Source organism: Prionailurus viverrinus, chromosome A1 (assembly GCF_022837055.1).
Source record: "Prionailurus viverrinus isolate Anna chromosome A1, UM_Priviv_1.0, whole genome shotgun sequence".
Lineage (NCBI taxonomy): Eukaryota > Metazoa > Chordata > Mammalia > Carnivora > Felidae > Prionailurus > Prionailurus viverrinus.
In genome coordinates this window covers 197874956-197894503 of record NC_062561.1, presented here as the reverse complement: position 1 = coordinate 197894503, position 19548 = coordinate 197874956, and the positions used below count along the sequence as shown (strand labels likewise).

Sequence of the window (19548 nt, the reverse complement as noted above, 5' to 3'; positions counted from 1 at the left end):
AGTTGGGGACGAGGGACAGGAGGGTCAGGGAGAAATCATGGCCTGATAAAGACAGCAGACTCAAAAGGGATAATATTAGATTCTTTTAGTTTAAAAAGCAAAGCATCAAACAAAAACCCTAATGTCCAACAGGATCAAAGGTTTATCCAGTGTAAACCAGACCGCAAAAGTTCTGCTTTAGATATGATTTCTATCTAATAGGATCTAATTCATATGATACATTAGAGTCAAGAATGTGAGATTTAAAAAAAATGTTTATTTTTGAGAGAGAGAGAGAGTGGGGGAGAGGCAGAGAGAGAGGGAGACAGAGGATCCAAAGCAGGCTCTACACTGACAGCAGAAAGCCCGATGTGGTGTTTGAACCCACAAACCATGAGATCATGACTGATCTGAAGTCAGACACTTAACCAGTTGAGCCACCCAGGTGCCCTCTCTCTCTCTTATTTTTTAAAACAAGTTTAAGCACATATTTACTCAATACTACTATATGCAAGGCACTTAAATAAAGCCTTTCATACCAAAGTCTTGTGTGTGTAAATTCTGCAATACCTTTGTATGGAAGGAAACAGTTGAAATTCTTCATTATCAAAGAACAGATGATAACCTGGAATAATATATTTGAGGCAAAGATACTCATGGAAAACCTTTGCAAATTCTTTTAAATAGACGACAGCCCCACCCTATCTTCAAGTCATTTTCTGGTAGAATCAATGCTTCAAACAGCTTTTTTTAAAGGTGGCATTGACACATTACACGTGTATATCAATTTATACACAAATGTTTATTGAAGTGCCTATGAATGCCCAGCACAGTGCTAGGCACCATTAAGGTTACAAGGGTCCCTGCTCCCATGGAGCTTACAGTCTAGTCAAAGAGCCACAGAACATTGATAAACATTTAAGTGTTTGAGTGGTAGAGACAAAAATTGCCAAGGACCTGAGAGACAGAAGGGTGCTTAATTCCTCAAGAAAGGCTGGGAGAAAGAGGACTCCAGTTAGTTCTTGAAGGGCCTTATGTTCAGGGCCTACCTAGGGAGCAGGGCAAGACATTCAGGTAAAGGCACACCAGCAGACATGGGGTTGGAGTGGAAGAAAACGGCCTATCCAGGAGCAGCACATACACTGAATTGTAGGGAACAAGCAAGCTAGAAACGTAGGTTGTAGCTAACTCTAGAGGGTGCTAAAACTCAACTGAATGATCTAGTCTTTTTTTTTTTTTTTTTTTTTTAAGGCATTTAGGAGACACCAAAGACACGTGGGCAGGGGCCATCGCATGATGTCAATAGATCTGACATGTGCAAAGTGGACTTCAGGAGAAGAAACGTGAGGGAAGAAACTCAAAATCATGTCAGTAACCCTGACACAAAATGGTGACCACAGGTAAGGTGCTGACAGTGAGATGGAACCCCAAGACTCAGCCAGAGGGCACTGTTTTCCTCTCCTAAGTATTAAGGATTTAAAAAGATGTATAGTGCTTTTGGGGCGCCTGGATGGTTCAGTTGGTTAAGCGTCCAACTCCTGGTCTTGGCTCAGGTCATGATCTCGTGGTTCATGTGACTGAGCCCCATGTCAGGCTCTGTTCTGACAGCATGGACCTGCATGGGATTCTCTCTCCCTCTGTCTCTAAAAATAAATAAACTTTAAAAAAATTTTAAATAACGGGGCACCTGGGTGGTTCAGTTGGTTAAGCGTCCAACTTCGGCTCAGGTCATGATTTCACAGTTTGTGAGTTCAAGCCCCGCAACAGGCTCTGTGCTGACAGCTCGGAGCCTAGAGCCTGCTCCAGATTCTGTCTCCCTTTCTTTCTGCCGCTTCCCCATTCACACTCTCTGTCTTTCTCAAAAATAAATAAACATTAAAAAAAAATTTTAAATTATGTATAGTACTTTTAATTATACTAGTTTGTTGAGAAGAAAAATATCCAAAACCAGGTTTTAAAAATCCATTTAAGCATTTTTTTTTGTGATTGTTGTTGTTTTGTTCAACATGGAAGCAATACTTTCTATAATTAATCTGCTTTATGTGTGTTTCGATTAAAATGACTACAGAAATAAAAATTACTGAATTGCCATGGGTTTTTGAAGTAACCACAAAATTAAGCTGTGTGTGTAGGCCGGGGGAGGGGGTGGGCACGGGGGGGAATCTACCCGACAACACTGACAGGTATTGTACATACCTTCTAAAAATGAAACAGATGTCTCACATATTAGGAATAGATACCAGGGTTATAAAGGGTATCAAGGATATTAATAATATCCTCCTTTATGGGAAAGCAACTTTAATATTATAAATGTGGTCATAAGTTTATACAGTCCTAAATCACTTAAAATCAACTCAGCTCTAGCAGATATCTCTGAAGAACAAACATAAAGGCATAAAAGTGAAGTAATTTCAGTAAAGGTAAACATAGTGTGCCTTCATCTTAATCATAAAGTCCAGGCTGGATTATCCACAGGTGTGGAGAACAGTGCAAATGATCCAAATAGAGGATGAGCCAAACCCTGTCACACATGTTCTCGCTCCCACAAACTTCCCTCTCACTTTGTCTGGAAAGTGAGAGGTACACTGGGCCGTATGTTCTCTCCCGTGATCCTGATTAGCAGGATTTTCTGATATTATACCATGCCTCCTGCTTTGTATCGTATCTCCTCTTTAATGCACCTCGTATTCCCCTGTGCCCCAGCTCCCTATAAGCAATAAGCCTCAAGTATTACAAGATGTGTCAATATGCTAGGTGACTCCTGTTAATTCTTTGGGCACAGACAGATGTACCTCTACTGAATACCTGGCTAACTTGTGGGGCATATAGGAGAAAAGCTAGGAAGGTTGTAGATTACCAAATCAGCAGAAAGGAGTCAACAGATCTGGAATAAGAACAGCTAAGGCTTTTCTTTTTTTTCTTTTTTGCTAGTTAGTGAGTGGGAGTTTTCAGATGGCCAGACGAAAAGAGAAGTACTAGAATCCAGCTAAACCAGTGGTTCTCAAAGTATGGATCCTGGACCACATCAATATCAGCATAACCTAGGAACTTGTTAGGATTGCAAATTTGGGGGCCCCACCTAAGACCCACTGAATCAGAAAATATGGAGGTGGAACCCAGCAATCTGGGTTTTAGCAAGCCTTCCACGTGATTCTAAAGGGAGCTAGCATTTGGAAAACACTGAGCTAGACTTACTGGGAAAAGGTTGGCTCTAGCCCCACAGCGTGTTTGACTTTCCTGTGGCCAATCCAATAATCTTTTCTGCACATCGGAATTACCTGGGGAGCTCCACAAACTAATGCCTGTGACCCACCACCAGTGATTGTGATTTAATTGGTTTGGGATAAGGCCTGGGCTTTGCAAATTTCTTTGAAGATCCTCAAGAGACCCTAAGGTGCAGACAACTTGGGGAACCATCTGATGAATCAAAAGATAACACACATAGTAGTCAAATTTCATTTCCAAATACCATTCAAGGAAGTTTCCTGATTATTTCAGAGGACTGGAACGTTGTCATCAAAATCTTAAAATTTAAGTTCCGTATCCTATCTTTAAAAAAAAACCAAAACTCACTTTATTCTTGTAAACTACATTTTCTAAATTAAAAGGGACAGTTAATTCCTACATTATTTTGTTTGGAGAAAATCTGTAAGTTTGGAGTCAACAAGAGTTTGTGTCACTTTTCTCATTAAATATTCATCTATGCCATTTAGTTGTCCAAAAACGGCATCAGGAACACCTGCACAAGTGGAAAGGAACTGTCTGAGTTTCTGTACACTTGAGATGGCCTCTGTGATGGTGATTTTTGGCTGCTGTGGTGAAGATGCCTCTCCCTCATCCTCACTTCCAGCTTCATCTGTATTTTCACCAGCCTCCGTGCCCTGGATGACCTCTGTGTCCATCAGATCTTGAGAGATGATAAGGTCATCATCTGCAGTGACAAAGTCCTGGAAATTTATTTCATTTGGGACACAGGTGGCAATAGCCACGGAGTGCCACAACTCTTCAGTGGCTATCTCTGGTTCACTGGCTGCTGCTTCTGGGCCGGAATCTGTCAGTTCCATAGGGATGATGCCCGCCTTCTGCCAGCATCTCACCACCGTGGACTGCTTGACTGACCACCATGCTGCAGCGATCATGTCAATGGCCTGCCTCATGTCCACTTTTTCTTGATCCTCACTGTTGTGGCGCTTGAGGAGGATCTGTTTCAGGAGGTGGCTTCTATATAGCACTTTCATGGTGTGAATTATGCCAAGATTCAGGGGCTGCAGAACGGCAGTACAGTTGGAGGGCAGGTACCCCACCTGAATCCTTTCCAAGCGTGGCAGCATATTGTGAGCCGAGCAGTTGTCAATCAGCAGGAGGATGCGGCGTTCTGCCCGCTTCATCCTGGCATCCACTTGCATCAGCCACTCGTTAAACAGGTCCTGCGTCATCCATGCCCACCGGTTGGCTCGGTAATCACAAGGGAGGGAATGGACATTCTTGAGACAGCGTGGGTTGGCTGACCTACCAACAATCAATGGTTTCATTTTTTCAGTCCCCGAAGCATTGCAACAAAAGAGTGCTGTCAACCGCTGCTTTGCTTTCTTGCCCCCTCTACAATGGTCCCCTTTAGCAGCAAGCGTGTGCTGGGGAAGCAACTGGAAAAACACTCCTGTCTCGTCAGCATTAAAGATATCATCTGGGCTGTAGTCAGCAATCAGTTTTATAATTTCCCCTGCATGCCACTCATTAACCTTATCTATTCCTAGACCATTCATTAATCTGTCACTATCCTCTCTACAGACTGCTTTCAAAGCAATTCCGTGGCGATCCCTAAATCTGTTCAGCCAGCCCACACTTGCTTGAAAGTTGTCATAGCCAAGCATGTTGGCCAAGTTTAGTGCTTTTTTCCGAATGACAGAACCAGTCACAAGAATGTTTTTGGCATGGATTTCTCGAAACCAAGCAAAAACAGCCTTATCGATGTCGTCATAGAGAGCGTTTCTCATCCTTTTCCGCTGGGGTCCTACGGATGCCTCCCGGACCTTCTCTTCAAACTTGGCGCGGTCCTTTAAGAATGTAGACAAGGTGGAAGGAGTGATACCGAATTCTTTTGCCACGTCGCCTTTCCTCTTTCCCGAGTCTACAGCTTCCACGACTTTCATTTTCTCCTCCAGGGAGAACTGCCGACGTTTCTTGTTCCCCTTGTTTGCCATGTCCGCAGAATGAGGGCCGGGCCACGATTACCAGGGCTGTGTGTGTCCCTCCTCCTGGCTTGTATTCTCACAAGTGTAGAAAGCTGAGGAGACAAAATGGAGGACCTGTCGGGAACCAAAGATCACAGATTGCCCCTAAACGATGGGTCAGATTTTTCAAAATCCTACTAGGAAATGATAACATAAGGCCCAAATCAAGAGAAAACGGGATTCATACTACTGCTTTTGGTAGGGATTACTTATTTAGACTCGTAGCGTGTTTGAAATAGAAGAGATCTTACAGAGGATCTAGTTCACTTACACTTTCCGAGCTTCTGTAGAAATAATAATGTCTGCTCTGATATGAGAGTAGATTGAAATAATAGACGGTGAAGAGGTTTGCAAATAGCAGTGTGCCGTATAAATTCAACGGATTATTTTCTGACTCATTTTAAAAACAGAAACTAAGGCCAAGAGAAGGGCCTACCCAAGTTCATACAGCTCAGATTTCTTGATTCCGAATTCGTGGCATTTCTTCTACTCCATAGTCCTGCTTGAAATGCCAACAAAATGAGATCTTCAAAGCTCTACCCCTGTTTGGCTTGGAAGGATTTTCACTGTGAGGATGTTTGTGGTAGCCACACATTCATTTAGTGAATATTTATCGGTGCCAAGTGGCAAGGATATCGGGAAGAACAACACAGTCAAGGTCCCCGCCCTTATGGAATATACAGTATGGTGGAGGAAGATCAACAGTAACTGAACAGATAAATAAGAGAATGATAGAGTGTGATATGGCTATGAAAAAAATAAACATGATCAGGCAGTAGCAGTTTTGCTAATTGCCTGTGCAGACAGTTTATCATGAGAGGCCTCACAAGACAGGGGGCTGTGACCTTCTACTGTGACTGCAACTTTCCAAGCGCTGACTTCTATCACCACCTCCACACTTATCTATTCATTCTTGGCATCCTCTACGTGCTAAGCACTGTGCTCGATGCCAGCCATACAGAGATGGATGGAACATAGTGCTCACCATTGAGGAGCGCATCAGGGACTCAGAGAAGACAAGCACTACAGTGTATGGAAAACTATAAAAGAGGTTACAGAGTACTATGAGCTAGAACACAGAAGTGGGGATGATCAACTGGGTGGGGCATGGGCAGTGCACTTCAAAGAGGAAACCACTGATGTTGGGTCTGAAAGTATAAACAACTAGGAATTCATGAAATAGAAGGAAATGGGTGTAAAGGCAATGAAGTACTATATAAAACAAGATGGCATGGTCAGGAAAAAAAGTCTCTGGAGAAGAAAGCAAGAGCCAAATCATAGAAATTCTAGCTTGATCCTGGGACAATAAGAGGCCAGAGAGGTCTGTTTATTTGAATGACATGATCATATTTGCATTTTTTAAATGTTTATTTATTTTTAGAGAGAGAGCCAGTGTGAGCGGGGGATGGCAGAAAGAGAGAGAGAGAGAGAGAGAGAGAGAGAGAGAGAATCCCAAGCAGGCTCCATGCTGTCAGCACAGAGCCCTACGCAAGGCTTGATCCCACAAACTGTGAGATCATGACCTGAGCCAAAATCAAGAGTCAGACGCTTAACCGGCTGAGCCACCCAGGTGCCCCAGATTTGCGCTTTAGAGAGTCCTTTGGTTGCAAAGTGGAGAACCTGATGGTTAAAATCATTTCCCCAAGAGGTGGCCCTAACTCTGAAGATGAAAGCAAGCTAGTCTAATAGGCCATAGACGGTTGGGATATGTTAATTTGAATGTAAAGGGAAGCTACTGAAGGATTTTAAGTGAGGAGAAAGATGACTGTTAGGTAAAGAATGGAACTGAAGGGGGTCAGAGAAAAGGCAGGGGAGACTAGTTAGGAGGCTGCTGTGTGAGTCCCAAAGTGAGAGAATGGTGACTGGGATTACAGGAATAGTGGATATGGTGAGAAATAGTCAGTTTGGGTCTATGTTTTTGTAGATCTTGCTGATGGACTGCATGTGAGGTGCAGGGGGAGTCAAAAGGTAACTCCCAGATTTCTGGCTGGAGCACTGAGCAATCCCATGGATGGTGGTACCATTTACTGAGATGAGAACTGATTACCGAGGAGATGGAAACCAATTACTGACGATCTACTTCATAAACGTAACTTGTTACTTTGCATGCTTTACACAGCTTACACACGACAGGACTGGGATTCAACTCCTGGGAGACTCAGCACGAAGTCAGTGTTCTGAACACTTACAGAGTGCTACATACCCTGTTCTGGGAACTACCAGTATCGAGAGGAGACACGGAAAGAGAATGAAGCAAGAGCCAAGCCAAAGTCTCGTAGGTCAAGCTAAGTGTGAATTTTATTCTAAGTGAATGAAAAGACACTAAGTGATCTTAAGCAGAAAGTGACCGAATCAGACTTAACAGTGCAAAAAGATCACTCCGCCTGTTGTGTGGAGAGCAGATGGCAGAGCTACAGGAGAGGAGGTGCGAAGAGACTGCATCAGTCCAGGAGGAAACAATGGTGACCAGGATGTTGGTGACAGTGGTACATGGAGAAAAGTATGCAGATTGGAAATACATTTGCAAGACAGTGAGGGTCGTGCAGGGACTTGTACAAATGTGGAACATTCTGTGACACTGGCGGGAAAGTAGTATACCATTCTTGTCTGATTCCAGACCGTCTCCACTTGGGTCATTCGGCTAGGTTTCACTTCAGGAATTCACTATCATAACTGTGTGTGGGGCAGAAGGACGGATTGGGGGCAGATCACCCGGGTGAGAAGGACAGCTTGATGCGGCACTAACAAGTAAGCATCCTATCCTGAAAAAGCAGGGACAGACTGGGCAAGGCTGGGGTCAGGCCTTGAACACCGTGCTGAAAGGGAGGTGCTGGGGCTCCGGAGGGCCCGACGTGGCTTTGAGAGGTGAGGCGTGGCCTCGACCTCTCACGCTCGGCACAGCCCCGCCCCAGTTACCTGAGCACCCTACGGCAACGCCCGAGGGCTAAGCGGCCCCGGCGTCCCACCGCGGGCGGCCGCAGCTTCCTCCTCCTCCCGGAACTTCTAGCCGGAAGCAGTCCGTCCGCCTTACCAAGCCCCCTCTAAGCATCTAAGGAGTTCCTATGGGCCCGCCTCTCGACTAGGGCTGGACTGTTGCGCTTGCGCAAAGGATCGCACGCAGTCACGCGCAGGTGGCCGCTTCCGGCGCGCCGCGAGGGCCGCCGGGAAGGGTCTCCCTGGCGATCCGAGGTGTGCTGCTGCCGCTGCTGCCGCCGCCGCCGCGGAACCGGTGCTGCGGCGACGCCCGCGTCCCTGCTGTCTTCCTCGGGTTCCCCGGGGCTTGACCCCCGGGGCCCTCGGCAGGCGTCGGTGAAGAGCCTGCGGAGCGAACCTGTGCTCCCGTACCCGCCTTCCACGACCTCATATCGCGACTCCGAGGAGGGGGAGCGAGAGGAGCTGTCGCGACTCCGCGCCGTGTGTCGCCGGGCGGGGCCGCGGGGCCGGGGCTCCTCCAGCCCCCGGGATGCGCGCGCGAGCCCTCGCCTCCACTTCCTTGTTGCCGCTGTCACGACTGGAGCCGCTTCTCGCCGACAGCGGGGAGCGCGAGTGCGCCGGCCAGCCCCCTCGTCGAGCCCTCGGGCCGGACGCCTCCGGGAATGTGAGCCGCGCGGCGTGCACGCTCCTCCGGGTAAGTCCCGCCCTCGGGCACCTCGCTGCACTGTGCCACCGACCCGCTGGGCCACCTCGAGTCGGGTCCTGCGGCTCTCGGAGCCCTGTTGCCACTTCCACAGAATAGGTGCAGTAAGCCTTAGTGTTCTTCCGCATTCGGAAGGGACGTCTGAGACCCCGAGAGGGGAAAGAACTAGCTCAAAGGCAAGCCATGGCCCCTAGTCGAACCGTCAAAGGCCATCTCGTGAGGTTATGAGGAGCATCTGAAAGAACAAAGTGTCTCAGATTTCACGTATTGCCCTTAATCCTGTTTTACAGATGAGAACAGTGAGGCTGAGAGAGTAAGTAGGTTTCTCAAGGTCATAGAGCTCTGTGTGGATGCCGTTAAAATGGGTAACTTAGAATCCTGATCTTTTGCCTTCTAGAGCCCTTGGTTTTAACCTTTATATTATCCTGCCTTTTTTTGCACTGGTGTATTGAGGCCTAGGGTCTGAAAATCATCTTAGACCCAGGTTAAAATGGGGTAGTCAAACAAGCAAAAACCCAGGGCAATCTATTCCTGCCCCCACCCCAAGGTGGTTGTAATGACTCTGTTTCCTAAATTGTTTTTGCTCTGGGTGCTAAAACCTTATATGGCATTCTCTACAGATGCTTTCCTGCAGTTACTGCTTTTCTTTGCAAGACTCTCAAGGGCTGAAAAGTCAATTGATGAAGGGCAAAAAAAGGACAGTACCTACATAGCCTTGATTTGAATTCTAGCTACCCTTACCCTGTGAAGGCACTGGTCTGTTAACTTACCCAACCAAGTTGTGGGTTATATTCTCTTCCTGGGTTGCACTGTGACAGAATGCAGGGTTTATTTGTTTTAATGGGAAGGGAAATCATTAAAGTGACACAGAATGAGAAAGAACCTTGGGAATAATGTGTTTTTGACTGGGGGTGTCTTTAAAGTTATAGGTGACACATTGTTTGTCTGCATTTTCTAGGGGAGGGTTTTTAGCTTTCATAGCATTCTCAAAGGTATTCTTGCCTTCCCCAAATTTAGCAGCTTACCTGTTTCAGCTTTTTCATCGCACATAAGGAACAACTGAAATTCGGGGTGGAGTATCGACTTGTCTGAGATCACATGGTTAGAGTTGAGCCTTGAAGCCAGGTCTTCGTGCGCTGCTCAACATGCAGTGCTCTTTTTCTCGTTATACCTTAACCAGGTAACCTCGTCATTTGCTGAGTGAGGTTTAAATGAGATGTGAGTGGGCTTTGTAATACACAGATGTCTCCTGTGTTTTCTGCTCTGACTCCCTCCTCCCAGAAACCTAAGTTCTCTTCTGACAGATTTTCAGGAGCAACAACAGTGTATCATTTCTGTCTCATAAAATTGAAGTGGTTTCTGGAAACCTTTCTCCCTCTAAGGATGGAGTCTTTTGGGTAAAACTCCTACTAAGAACGTAGCCACAGATATACTAGCTCTTGTGGCCACAAATATACTAGCTCTTCTTGAACTCGTCATTCAGGTTTTTTTGTGCCTTTCTTTTTCTAGCAAAATCTGTTCATAGATTTTCTGTTTCTTAGGCCGGACAGTAATGTTGGTCTGTCAGATTGCCGTTTAAACCTAAGCTGTCCAATACTCTAGCCATATATGTGGCTAATTTCAATTCATTACAGTTAAACAAAACCAAATTAATTTGGTTCCTCAATCATACTAGTCATATTTCAGGTGCTTAGTAGCCGTATTGGAGAGCACAGATACAGAACATTCCCATCATTTGCAGAAAGTGTACTGAACAGTGCTGGTTTAGAGGATTGCCAGTGGAGATGGGGAGCGGTGTAGTATAATGAAAGAAGGCTCGGAGAGTTGGCTTTTTCAATTAAAAAAAAAAATCTGTTAAGTCCCTATTTGGGTGTGGTGGCCTTAGGCATGTCATGAAACCACAGATTATTAATCTTTACTAATGAACCCTTTATTTTGTGTAGCACTTGACTATTCTCAAATAGACTTACTTCTATGGTATCCTTTGAGCCTTATCACTGTAAATCTATAGCAAAGGTGGATGAGACATCTTTCTTTTTATATGTGAAAGACTCGAACCTGAACTAGCTGAAGGACCTACCTGCTCAAAGTCACACAAGCTGGCAGAGTGTAAAGAAATCTATTACATACAGCCACTTACTGCGTGTCTGAATGAATCATTGAAGCAGTTTGCTTAAGGTAATGAAACATGAGAGAGGGTCCAGAACTTCTGACTCCTGGCTAAGTATTCTTTTTACCTGTTACCATATGGAATTCTTATAATGTGGGGGCTATTCTTTGAGTTGAAGAATTATTACGTCCCATGAATGATTATAAGCAAATGGGCTGTCTAAGCTAGTGATCCTAAATTTGCCTAGTCAAAGGAATCACCTGGGACACTTGTTAAGCATGCAGATTTCCATACCCTCTTGGAGATTTCGGATTCTGAAAAGCTGAGGTGGAACCCTGGAATCTGTATGTTTGTTAAGTACTCCGCCCGCCCCCCCTCCTCCTCCCAGTGCTTCCTAGGATCTGCTGAGTTTGGGAAATGACTGAACCTTAAGGCCTGGCAGAGATAGGGGATCACTGGATCAAGTGCCTGCTGTCCTTTTTAGGATAGATTCTTGAAACTTGTTTGTGTTTGCCTTTGCTCTAGCCATGGATGCATCATATGATGGTACTGAGGTAACTGTCGTGATGGAGGAAATTGAGGAAGCCTACTGTTATACCTCTCCTGGGCCACCCAAGAAGAAGAAAAAGTATAAAATACATGGAGAAAAGGCCAAGAAACCCAGGTTAGCCAACACGTTTAGGTAGCTGACATTTATAAACACAAGCTGCTTGGAAAACTGTGTTGAGGAAGACCTTGGGCTGTGTCCAGATTCTTTGAGAGTGCCATGTCTGTTATTGAACGGGTGTGGTGTTGTGGGGAGAAGGGGATGGGAAGTAGGAAGTGATACCAGCAATTGCCATTCCTGGCCAGATTATGATCATGTTTTCCTGTCACTGGAAATTGTACTATACAAATGGTGGAAGCTATGTACAAATGAACTGTGTTATTTATTATTGTCATTGTCGATACTGAAGCATTTAAAATGGGGCATTAATAAAAATACAGAATCATAAACAGTATCAGCGATGTCTATAAAGACTATCCATACTGTAGCTCTAATCTCCCTCTTAACTAAACACTCCAAACTTCTTGCTGAAGTTACCAGTTTCAGGTTACTTTGGTAGTTCATTTACTTCCCTTTCTCAACTCTGGGGAGGTGCTGTTCACCAGTGAGATGGCCAGAGGCTGTGTAGAGGAGTAAAGCATGTGAGTGATAACCAGATTGCGATCAGCCCCCTAAGTAACCTTTCCCTGAGAGAGGAGTGACAGGGCACTTGTATATCTTTGCTCATACTGGCCTTTAAAGCCAGTCATTCCTGTAGAAAATGCGGTCCATTGAAAAGTGAATCAGACAAGCTTCTGCTTCCAGCTTTCTGGAGGGAGAAACCTGTACACCATCTGGGGCTGTTATTTAAATGTTTGTTTGCTTCAGTCCCTGTTTGGTTAAATCCTTTGAAATAAAAAGCTAGGTTTTTGCCTCCTTACTGTCAAACCCTAACACTGCAGTATTTACTGGTTGAATGAGGGAAAATCTGAAGAAGTCACTGCTTCCTTTAGGTCGGCTTACCTTCTCTACTATTACGACATCTACTTGAAAGTGCAGCAGGAGCTCCCCCACCTCCCTCAATCCGAGATCAATAAGAAGATTAGTGAAAGTTGGAGGCTCCTGAGTGTGGCTGAGAGGAGTTATTATCTGGAGAAAGCCAAACTAGAGAAAGAAGGTTTGGATCCTGTAAGTAATTTTGTTTTCCAACTAATTTCTCCACTGGGGCAATGGTGAAGGGCTTGGGAAGACCAGCCTCCTATTCTCTTGTTTCCTTTTCTTGGGAAAACTTTGAGTCCGTTTTAGCTTTTTTTAGTTTTTCTTTTTTAAGGTCTATTCATTTATTTTGAGAGAGAGAGCATGCACGTGCAAGGGAGGGGCTGGGGGGGGGGGGTGCGGAATGAATCCCAAGCAGACTTTGTGCTGTCAGTGCAGAGCTCAGCACAGGGCTCAGTCCCATGAACAGTGAGATCAAGACCTGAGCTGAAACCAAGAGTTGGATGCTTAACCGACTGAGCCACCCGGGTGCCCCAAGTTTTGTCTTCATGTAGTAGCTTATATAGGCATTTCTCCTGCACAGTGTTCATGTTACTCATTGAACGTAATGAATATGTGTCGTGCTGGTTGCTATCAGTTATAACATAATCAGCAGTTGGGCTTGCAGAGTTTAGAAGTAGATATAGCTGCTTTGTATAATGTCACATTCTTCTGTTACCCGCTGGTGGTTGTGCACTGTGCCAGAAGCAGAAATGCAAGGTTAAAGCTGAAGATGATGGAGGAGACTGAGGCTTGAATTAAAGAATACTCTAGAGTGCCTTCCAGTTTGTGCCTGTCAGCCATTGTGTATTTCTAGTTCATAGTAACAAAACACACTGGCAACTATTAATAGGGCTGGCTTATTTTTGTTTGTTTTTACTCTTTTTTAAGAGAAAGAGCTAGAGAGCACGAGTAGGTGAGAGGGGCAAAGGGAGAAAGAAAGAAAGGAAAGAGAAAATCTTAAGCAGGCTCAAAAGAAAAGAAAAGCGAAAATCTTAAGCAAGCTCCATGCTCAGTGTGGAGCCCAATGTGGGGCTTGATCCCATGACCTACGCCAAAATTAGAGTCTGGATGTTCAACCAACTGAGCCATCCGGGTGCCCCAGGGCTGTTTTTTGTTCTGTTCTGTTTGTTTTTAACAAATTCCTGCAGGAAAAATATCCTTGTTACTGCAGGGTTAACCTTAACTCTTTTTTTCAGTTGAAACATTGTTTCTGCTTTCTATTTCAGTAATATAGAGCAAAGGTTCTTCAGGAATGCAACAACTGTGTTACAGCAGAAGAGGTTGTGTTTTCCCTTAGTGGAGCCGTCTGCCAATGCCATTTAGATTATATTGTCCTTATTGGCTTGGCATTCTTCTTCTGGAAGAGTTTTGTGCTGTCTACGGTCTTGGAGATACCACTTTGTATCCCCTCCTTTAGATGATTTGTTTATAAATGATCTGGGAGACAATTCCTGTTGGAGATGGAAAGTGGAATTTAGGAATTAAGTGCATATACCCCTGTGGTTTCCCCATTATAAATTCAGCAACCTTTTGCCCTGATACGAGAAAATTTTCCCTATTCCCAGAGTGATAATAGCATTTAAAGGTAGACAGTAATATAGGTCCTTATTAAGACTTTAAAAAAAATTTTGTTTTTGAATGTTTGTTTATTTATTTTGAGAGAGAGAGAGATGGAGAGCGAGCAGGGCAGAGCCACAGAGAGAAGGAGACAGAGAATCCGAAGCAGGTTCTGCACTGTCAGGGCAGAGCCCAACGTGGAGCTCAAACTCACAAACTGTGAGATCATGACCTGAGCTGAAATCGAGTTGGACTGAGCCATCCAGGCACCCCTTGTCCTTATTAAGACTTTAAATTTTTTTTTTTTAAGTAAATCATCTGCAGTATCCACATGGGATTTTATATATTTACCGTCATCTCTGCCACTACTGCCAAGAACATGAATAGATTATCTCTGATATTAACTAGCTGTGACCTTGGAAGAATCACTTAATCTTTGAGTCTTAGTTTCCTCATTTATAAAGTGGGGAGTAATAGTAACTGCTGACAGTGTTTAAAATAGATAACATAAAGCATCTAGCTGAGTCCTTGGCACACACTGCCTTGGTCAATAAATATCACTCTTTACTAGGTTAAGTGTCCAGTGGCCACATAATAAGAAAAGGTGGTATTTCATGAGCATCTGAACGTGCCAAGACTGGGGAAGGCTTTAGGTGCTGTGTTTGAACTCTCCCATGTTGCCTGGTGTGAAGGTGAGACCCTCCTGCCTGCATACTTTGAAAGCCTGTCAGAGACTTTGTGGCAGCTCGTCGTCTCGGCAGCCCTTCCTGTGTATTGCCAAGTGGCAAGACCCGTGGTTCCAGCGTCATTCAGGCCGGCCTGGTTTCTCTGTGCTCGGATTTGTTGATTAAGTCCAGATCATTCTTTGCATTTGCTACCACTTAATCTTGTTCTCCTGACCTGTCTGCTTCAAAGGGTGACTTGAGAATGTCATTTCTCCATTATCTCTCCAGTAAAGGCTCCATAAAGGATTTGGCCTGTCTGCTTTTATGTTTCATCTGAGTGCTTCTTTTAACTTTCATCTCTGAGTGCTTCCTTTGTACCTTAAGTAGTCTCATCGACTTCTTGCTTTTGATTTATTTAAGGATCCTTTTGTAATGGACTTAGTGTTCCTTTTAAAAGATGCATCTGAAATTATTTCCATTTAATTTCAGTTCTCACTTAACTGTTGACTTTGAACTTTTCTGTTTTACTTATTGGGTAACTTTCAGTTTAATTTGAAAAAAGAAAACAAAAGCACCTTTTTCTTGGGTACCAATTAGCCATGAAGGGTTGTGCTTTTAATACCTGGTTTCCTTGCTCCTTAGAAGAGCTGGCTTAGAGTCCTAGCTTTATTACTTTCTAATTTTGTATTTTAAGAAAATTTACCTCCCTAAGTTTTGGTAGGAATAATAATAGTACCCAACTTGATAGTGTTGTTTTTAAGGTCGGGAAAGTGTTTTCTAAACTTTAAGATCCTAGTCAGTGTTCATATTTCTATCTGGCCCACTCCCCCACCCCCACCAGTATATTCAGGTCCTTGTCAGATATCCCCATCCACACACACTTTGTCTCATGATGTGATCGGTTCATCTTTGTAAGTCTGGGAGAAACCAGTGTTATCAGAATCCTTGCTTGCTGCCTTGAGTTCCAGTTTGACCTGTTGACTTGTATTTTAGGCTTTTTGGGATTTTACTGAACATTGTACATTCTCATGTTTCAATCTTCTGCCACTTTGGAATCCTAAAGTACCAGAGCTGGGAAGAACTCATAAATAGCTAAATTCCGCTTCTTCATTTTATAGATGGGGCAGCAAGACCTAAAAAGTGGAAAGTATTTGCTCAAAACTCTGCAGATCTGGGATTCCAGCTCACAGTTGCAAATGCCAAGATCAGTGCCCTTTCAGAGTCTGATCTATTTTATCTGTCTGTCTCCTGTGTGACTGAGCAAGTAAGCTACATTGGTAGCTTCAGATGAGGGTTTCATCTGAATCTGTGATTCAGATGAGGGTGACATTGCTGTTGACGGAGGCTGACCCTAACTAAGTCTTGGGGTCAAGAGAGGAGTCTTTCTGGTACCCTTTTACAGGGGGGAAAAAAAATCATCATACATGTATGTCCATGCGGTCTCATGCCATTTATCTCTGCTTGTCTTCCCCTTCCTGGCTTACTCATCCTCAGAACTCTAAGCTCTCTGCACTGACTGCTGTGGTTCCGGACATCCCAGGTTTCCGCAAGATCCTCCCCCGCTCAGATTACATCATCATCCCCAAGAGCAGCCTACAGGAGGATCGGAACTGCCCTCAGCTAGAGCTTTGTGTGGCCCAGAACCAGATATCCCCTAAAGGGCCATCTCTTGTGTCCAGTGCTGCCCCGGAGGCAGTGCCCAGCCATGCAGGCATGGCAGAGCAGTGCCTGGCTGTGGAGGCCCTAGCTGAGGAGGTGGGAGCCCTTGCCCAGCCAGGTGCTGTACAAGAGATCGCTACCTCAGAGATCCTCAGCCAGGATGTGCTCCTGGAGGAGGCTTCCCTGGAGGTAGGAGAGAGCCACCAACCGTACCAGACAAGCCTGGTGATTGAAGAGACCTTAGTGAATGGCTCACCAGACCTCCCCACCGGAAGCCTGGCTGTGCCCCACCCCCAGGTTGGGGAGAGCATGTCAGTGGTAACTGTCATGAGGGTAAGTGACTTTGGTATTGATGTCTCTATTGCTTTATCTGAAATTCCTCCAAAGGCAGCAAGTGCCATGCGGTGGTAATTAAGAGTACTGGTGTGGACTTATAGTAGGACTACAGTCCTCTTGAACCTTTTTGCCCCCGGGCTTACTCTAAAGTTCTCTTCAGTTTCTTAGGCACTCTTACCAACTCCTCTTGCCCAATGTAGTTAGGGTTTTCTTCACATGAGATAGTCCAGAGGTACATTAACAGCATTTAAATGATATGGGCTATCCATGAATCGAAGCCAGGATCTGTCAAGCTGTTAGGATTTTATGTTCCCTGAAGATTGTTTTGGCAAACACAACAGTACCTTGAACTGTTGAGGAGAGTTTTCAGATGGTCTTCCTGGGCATAGAGTGTGTAGGAAAAAGGAAGCTCTACTTAAGGCCAGATCGATGGGACTTACAGTTAAGAGGAGTCTCTCCAGTGGCATAAGTGTCATGCCCAGCTGAGGGGAAAGAGCAGCTTCAGTGATCCCACTGCGTGGCTCCCCTCTATTACCCTGGGTAGTGTTGCATCCTTAGAGAGTAGGAGTTCTGCTTAGGCTGAGAGGAATGTAGGATGGCCTACATGTATGAGAGGAGAGCAGGTACCCCCTTGCGGAGGAATCTATGGTAGGCCTAAGTCCATTTTGTTTGTTGCCTCCCTGCTATTTATGATAATGAAGCATGCCACCTGCCTGCTTAAGGCAGATTGATAGGGTGTTAAGAACATGTGACAGGGTCAGAAGAGTTGGATTCTTTCACTAAGTGCTTATGTGATTTTAGGAATCCTAAGTCTGTTAGAACCTCAGTTTTCTCATCTGTGAAATGAGGATAGCACATTCTCTGCAGTAACAGTTTTCTCTTTATTCTAAATTAAAGTTTTGAGATGATCATAGATTCGTTTTTTTGGGCAAGCACATTGTTGTTATTGGACTTGATCAGTCTTTCAGTGTTGTGGGTGGCCCTGGGTGTTTGTTCTTTATTCCATCTCAGTAAAACCGTCCTTCTCTCCGTGTGCCCACAGGATCCCAGTGAGAGTAGCTCCTCTGCGCCAGCCACGCAATTCATCATGTTGCCTCTTCCTGCCTACTCAGTTGTGGAGAACCCCACCTCCATCAAACTGGTCAGTGTGTGGGGAGCTGATGGAGATTAGGGCTCCGTAAGAATTCTCTTCCAGGTAGTTTTGTAAAAGTCCTAGTAACGTTAAGACAGTAGTACCACTGGCAAACTCAAATTATCTGGTCCAGGTATTTACTGGGCAGAGGGGTATGGGGAGGGTCTGTGAATGGGGTGCTGCAGGACCCTTAAACTCCTCAAGTTACATACGAACTTTTCTTCTTAAGAGCATTTACCTAGGATAGGTTCAGTACCTCTTTCCAAATTCTCAGAAGCATACATGATATAGAAAAATTGAGGGGCCACTGATCTGATTCAATCTTATTACTGTACCGATTAGAAAAAAGGGCCAGAGAAGAGAAAGGACTTGTTCTCCTAAGTATTCAAAACCACTGGGCTGCAAAACAAGCCAGAACCAGGACCCTAGTCTTTTGATTCTCAGTTAATGTTATTTTCCATCACATACTGCAGCATATGGGCTGAGATTTATCCCTAAATATTTCATGTTTTTTTATGCTATTGTAATGTTATTCCAAAGCTTTTTTCTTTTTTTTTTTTAAGTTTACCTATTTATTTTGAGAGAGACAGCGAGAGTGAGGGAGGAGCAGAGAGAAGGAGAGAGAGAATCCCAAGCAGGCTCTGTGCTGTCAGCACAGAGCCCAATGTGGGGTTCAAGCTCACAAAACTGCAAGATCATGACCTGAGCCAAAATCAAGAGTCAGACACTTAACTGACTGAGCCACCCAGGCACCCCAAAACTGTTTTCAGTATCTGATTGTTCACTACTAGTATATGATAATATAATTGATTTTTTTTGTATTTTGCAACTTTGTTAAACTCATGTTTCCAGGTAGCCTTTTTGTAGTTTCTGTTGCATTTTCTACATAGATGATCATGTTGTCTGTGAATAAGGACAGTTTTATTTCCTCCTTTCTGATCTGGATTCCTTATTTCTTATCACCCTGTCTAGGACCTCCAGTATAATTGAATAGAAATGGTGAGAGCAGATATCTTTGTCTTGTTCCTTGTCTTATGAGGAAAGCATTCAGTCTTTCACCACTAGGTGTAATATTAGTTATAGGTTTTTCAAAGATACCCTAATCAAATTTAAGAAGTTCTCTTATATTCCTAATTTGCTGGGAGCTTTTATCGGGAATGGATGTTGGATTGTGTCAAATGTTTTTCCTATGTTTGTTGAGATGGTTGTAGGAATTTTCTTTTTTAGTTTGTTAACGTGGTTAATTTCATTGTTTTTCAAATGTTAAACCAACCCTACATTCCTGGAATAAACCCCACTTGGCATTGAGGTGTTATTCTTCCAGCATATCGTTGGATTTGTTTTGCTGAAGTTTTGCGCAGAAATTTTGTGTCTATATTCATGAAGGATGTTCTCTAATTTTCTTGTATATTGCTTATCTGGCTTTAGTATCAGGGTAATGCTTACCTAATAGAGCTAGGAAGTACTTTTTCCTCTTCATTTTTCTGGAAGAGTTTGTATAGTATTGGCATTATTTCTTCTTTAAACATTTGGTAATTGCTGGTGAAGTCATTCTGGACCTGGAGACTTCTTTGTGGGAAGATTTTTAACTGCAAGTCCAATTTTTAAAATATGTATTGGACTATTTCGATTATTTTTTTTAAATGTTTGTTTATTTTGATAGCGCGTCCATGAGTGG

The 19548-nt window shown here is 44.1% G+C and overlaps 2 protein-coding genes across 9 annotated transcripts in view; one reads left to right on the top strand and one right to left on the bottom strand.

Moving 5' to 3' along the window:
- Window positions 1-1817: 1817 nt before the first annotated feature.
- TIGD6 (tigger transposable element derived 6) lies at window positions 1818-8236 on the bottom strand. Of its 2 annotated transcripts, none has more exons than XM_047874070.1 (2): window positions 8127-8236; window positions 1818-5263 (listed from the first exon to the last, which is right to left on the bottom strand). In XM_047874070.1, the coding sequence occupies exon 2, from the start codon at window positions 5178-5180 to the stop codon at window positions 3606-3608; it is 1575 nt and encodes a 524-aa protein (XP_047730026.1). In that variant the 5' UTR covers window positions 5181-5263; window positions 8127-8236; the 3' UTR covers window positions 1818-3605. The 2 variants fall into 2 exon arrangements, with proteins under 2 accessions (XP_047730026.1, XP_047730034.1); XM_047874078.1 differs by having other exon boundaries at window positions 1818-5285; window positions 8127-8216.
- Window positions 8237-8358: 122 nt separating this feature from the next.
- The window catches only part of HMGXB3 (HMG-box containing 3), a 47338-nt gene continuing 36148 nt past the window's right edge, over window positions 8359-19548 (top strand). For 2 of the 7 annotated variants that reach the window (XM_047874025.1, XM_047874021.1), the window contains exons 1-4: window positions 8857-11621; window positions 12497-12671; window positions 16238-16735; window positions 17781-17879. In XM_047874025.1, coding sequence (XP_047729981.1) covers window positions 11485-11621; window positions 12497-12671; window positions 16238-16735; window positions 17781-17879 — 909 coding nt within the window. In that variant the 5' untranslated portion in view covers window positions 8857-11484. The other 5 variants (XM_047874010.1, XM_047874018.1, XM_047874015.1 and 2 more) reach the window with 5 other exon arrangements.

Coding starts and splice junctions, on each gene's coding strand:
- TIGD6 (XM_047874070.1), bottom strand. CDS start 5,180: ATGGCAAACAAGGGGAACAAGAAACGTCGGCAGTTCTCCCTGGAGGAG.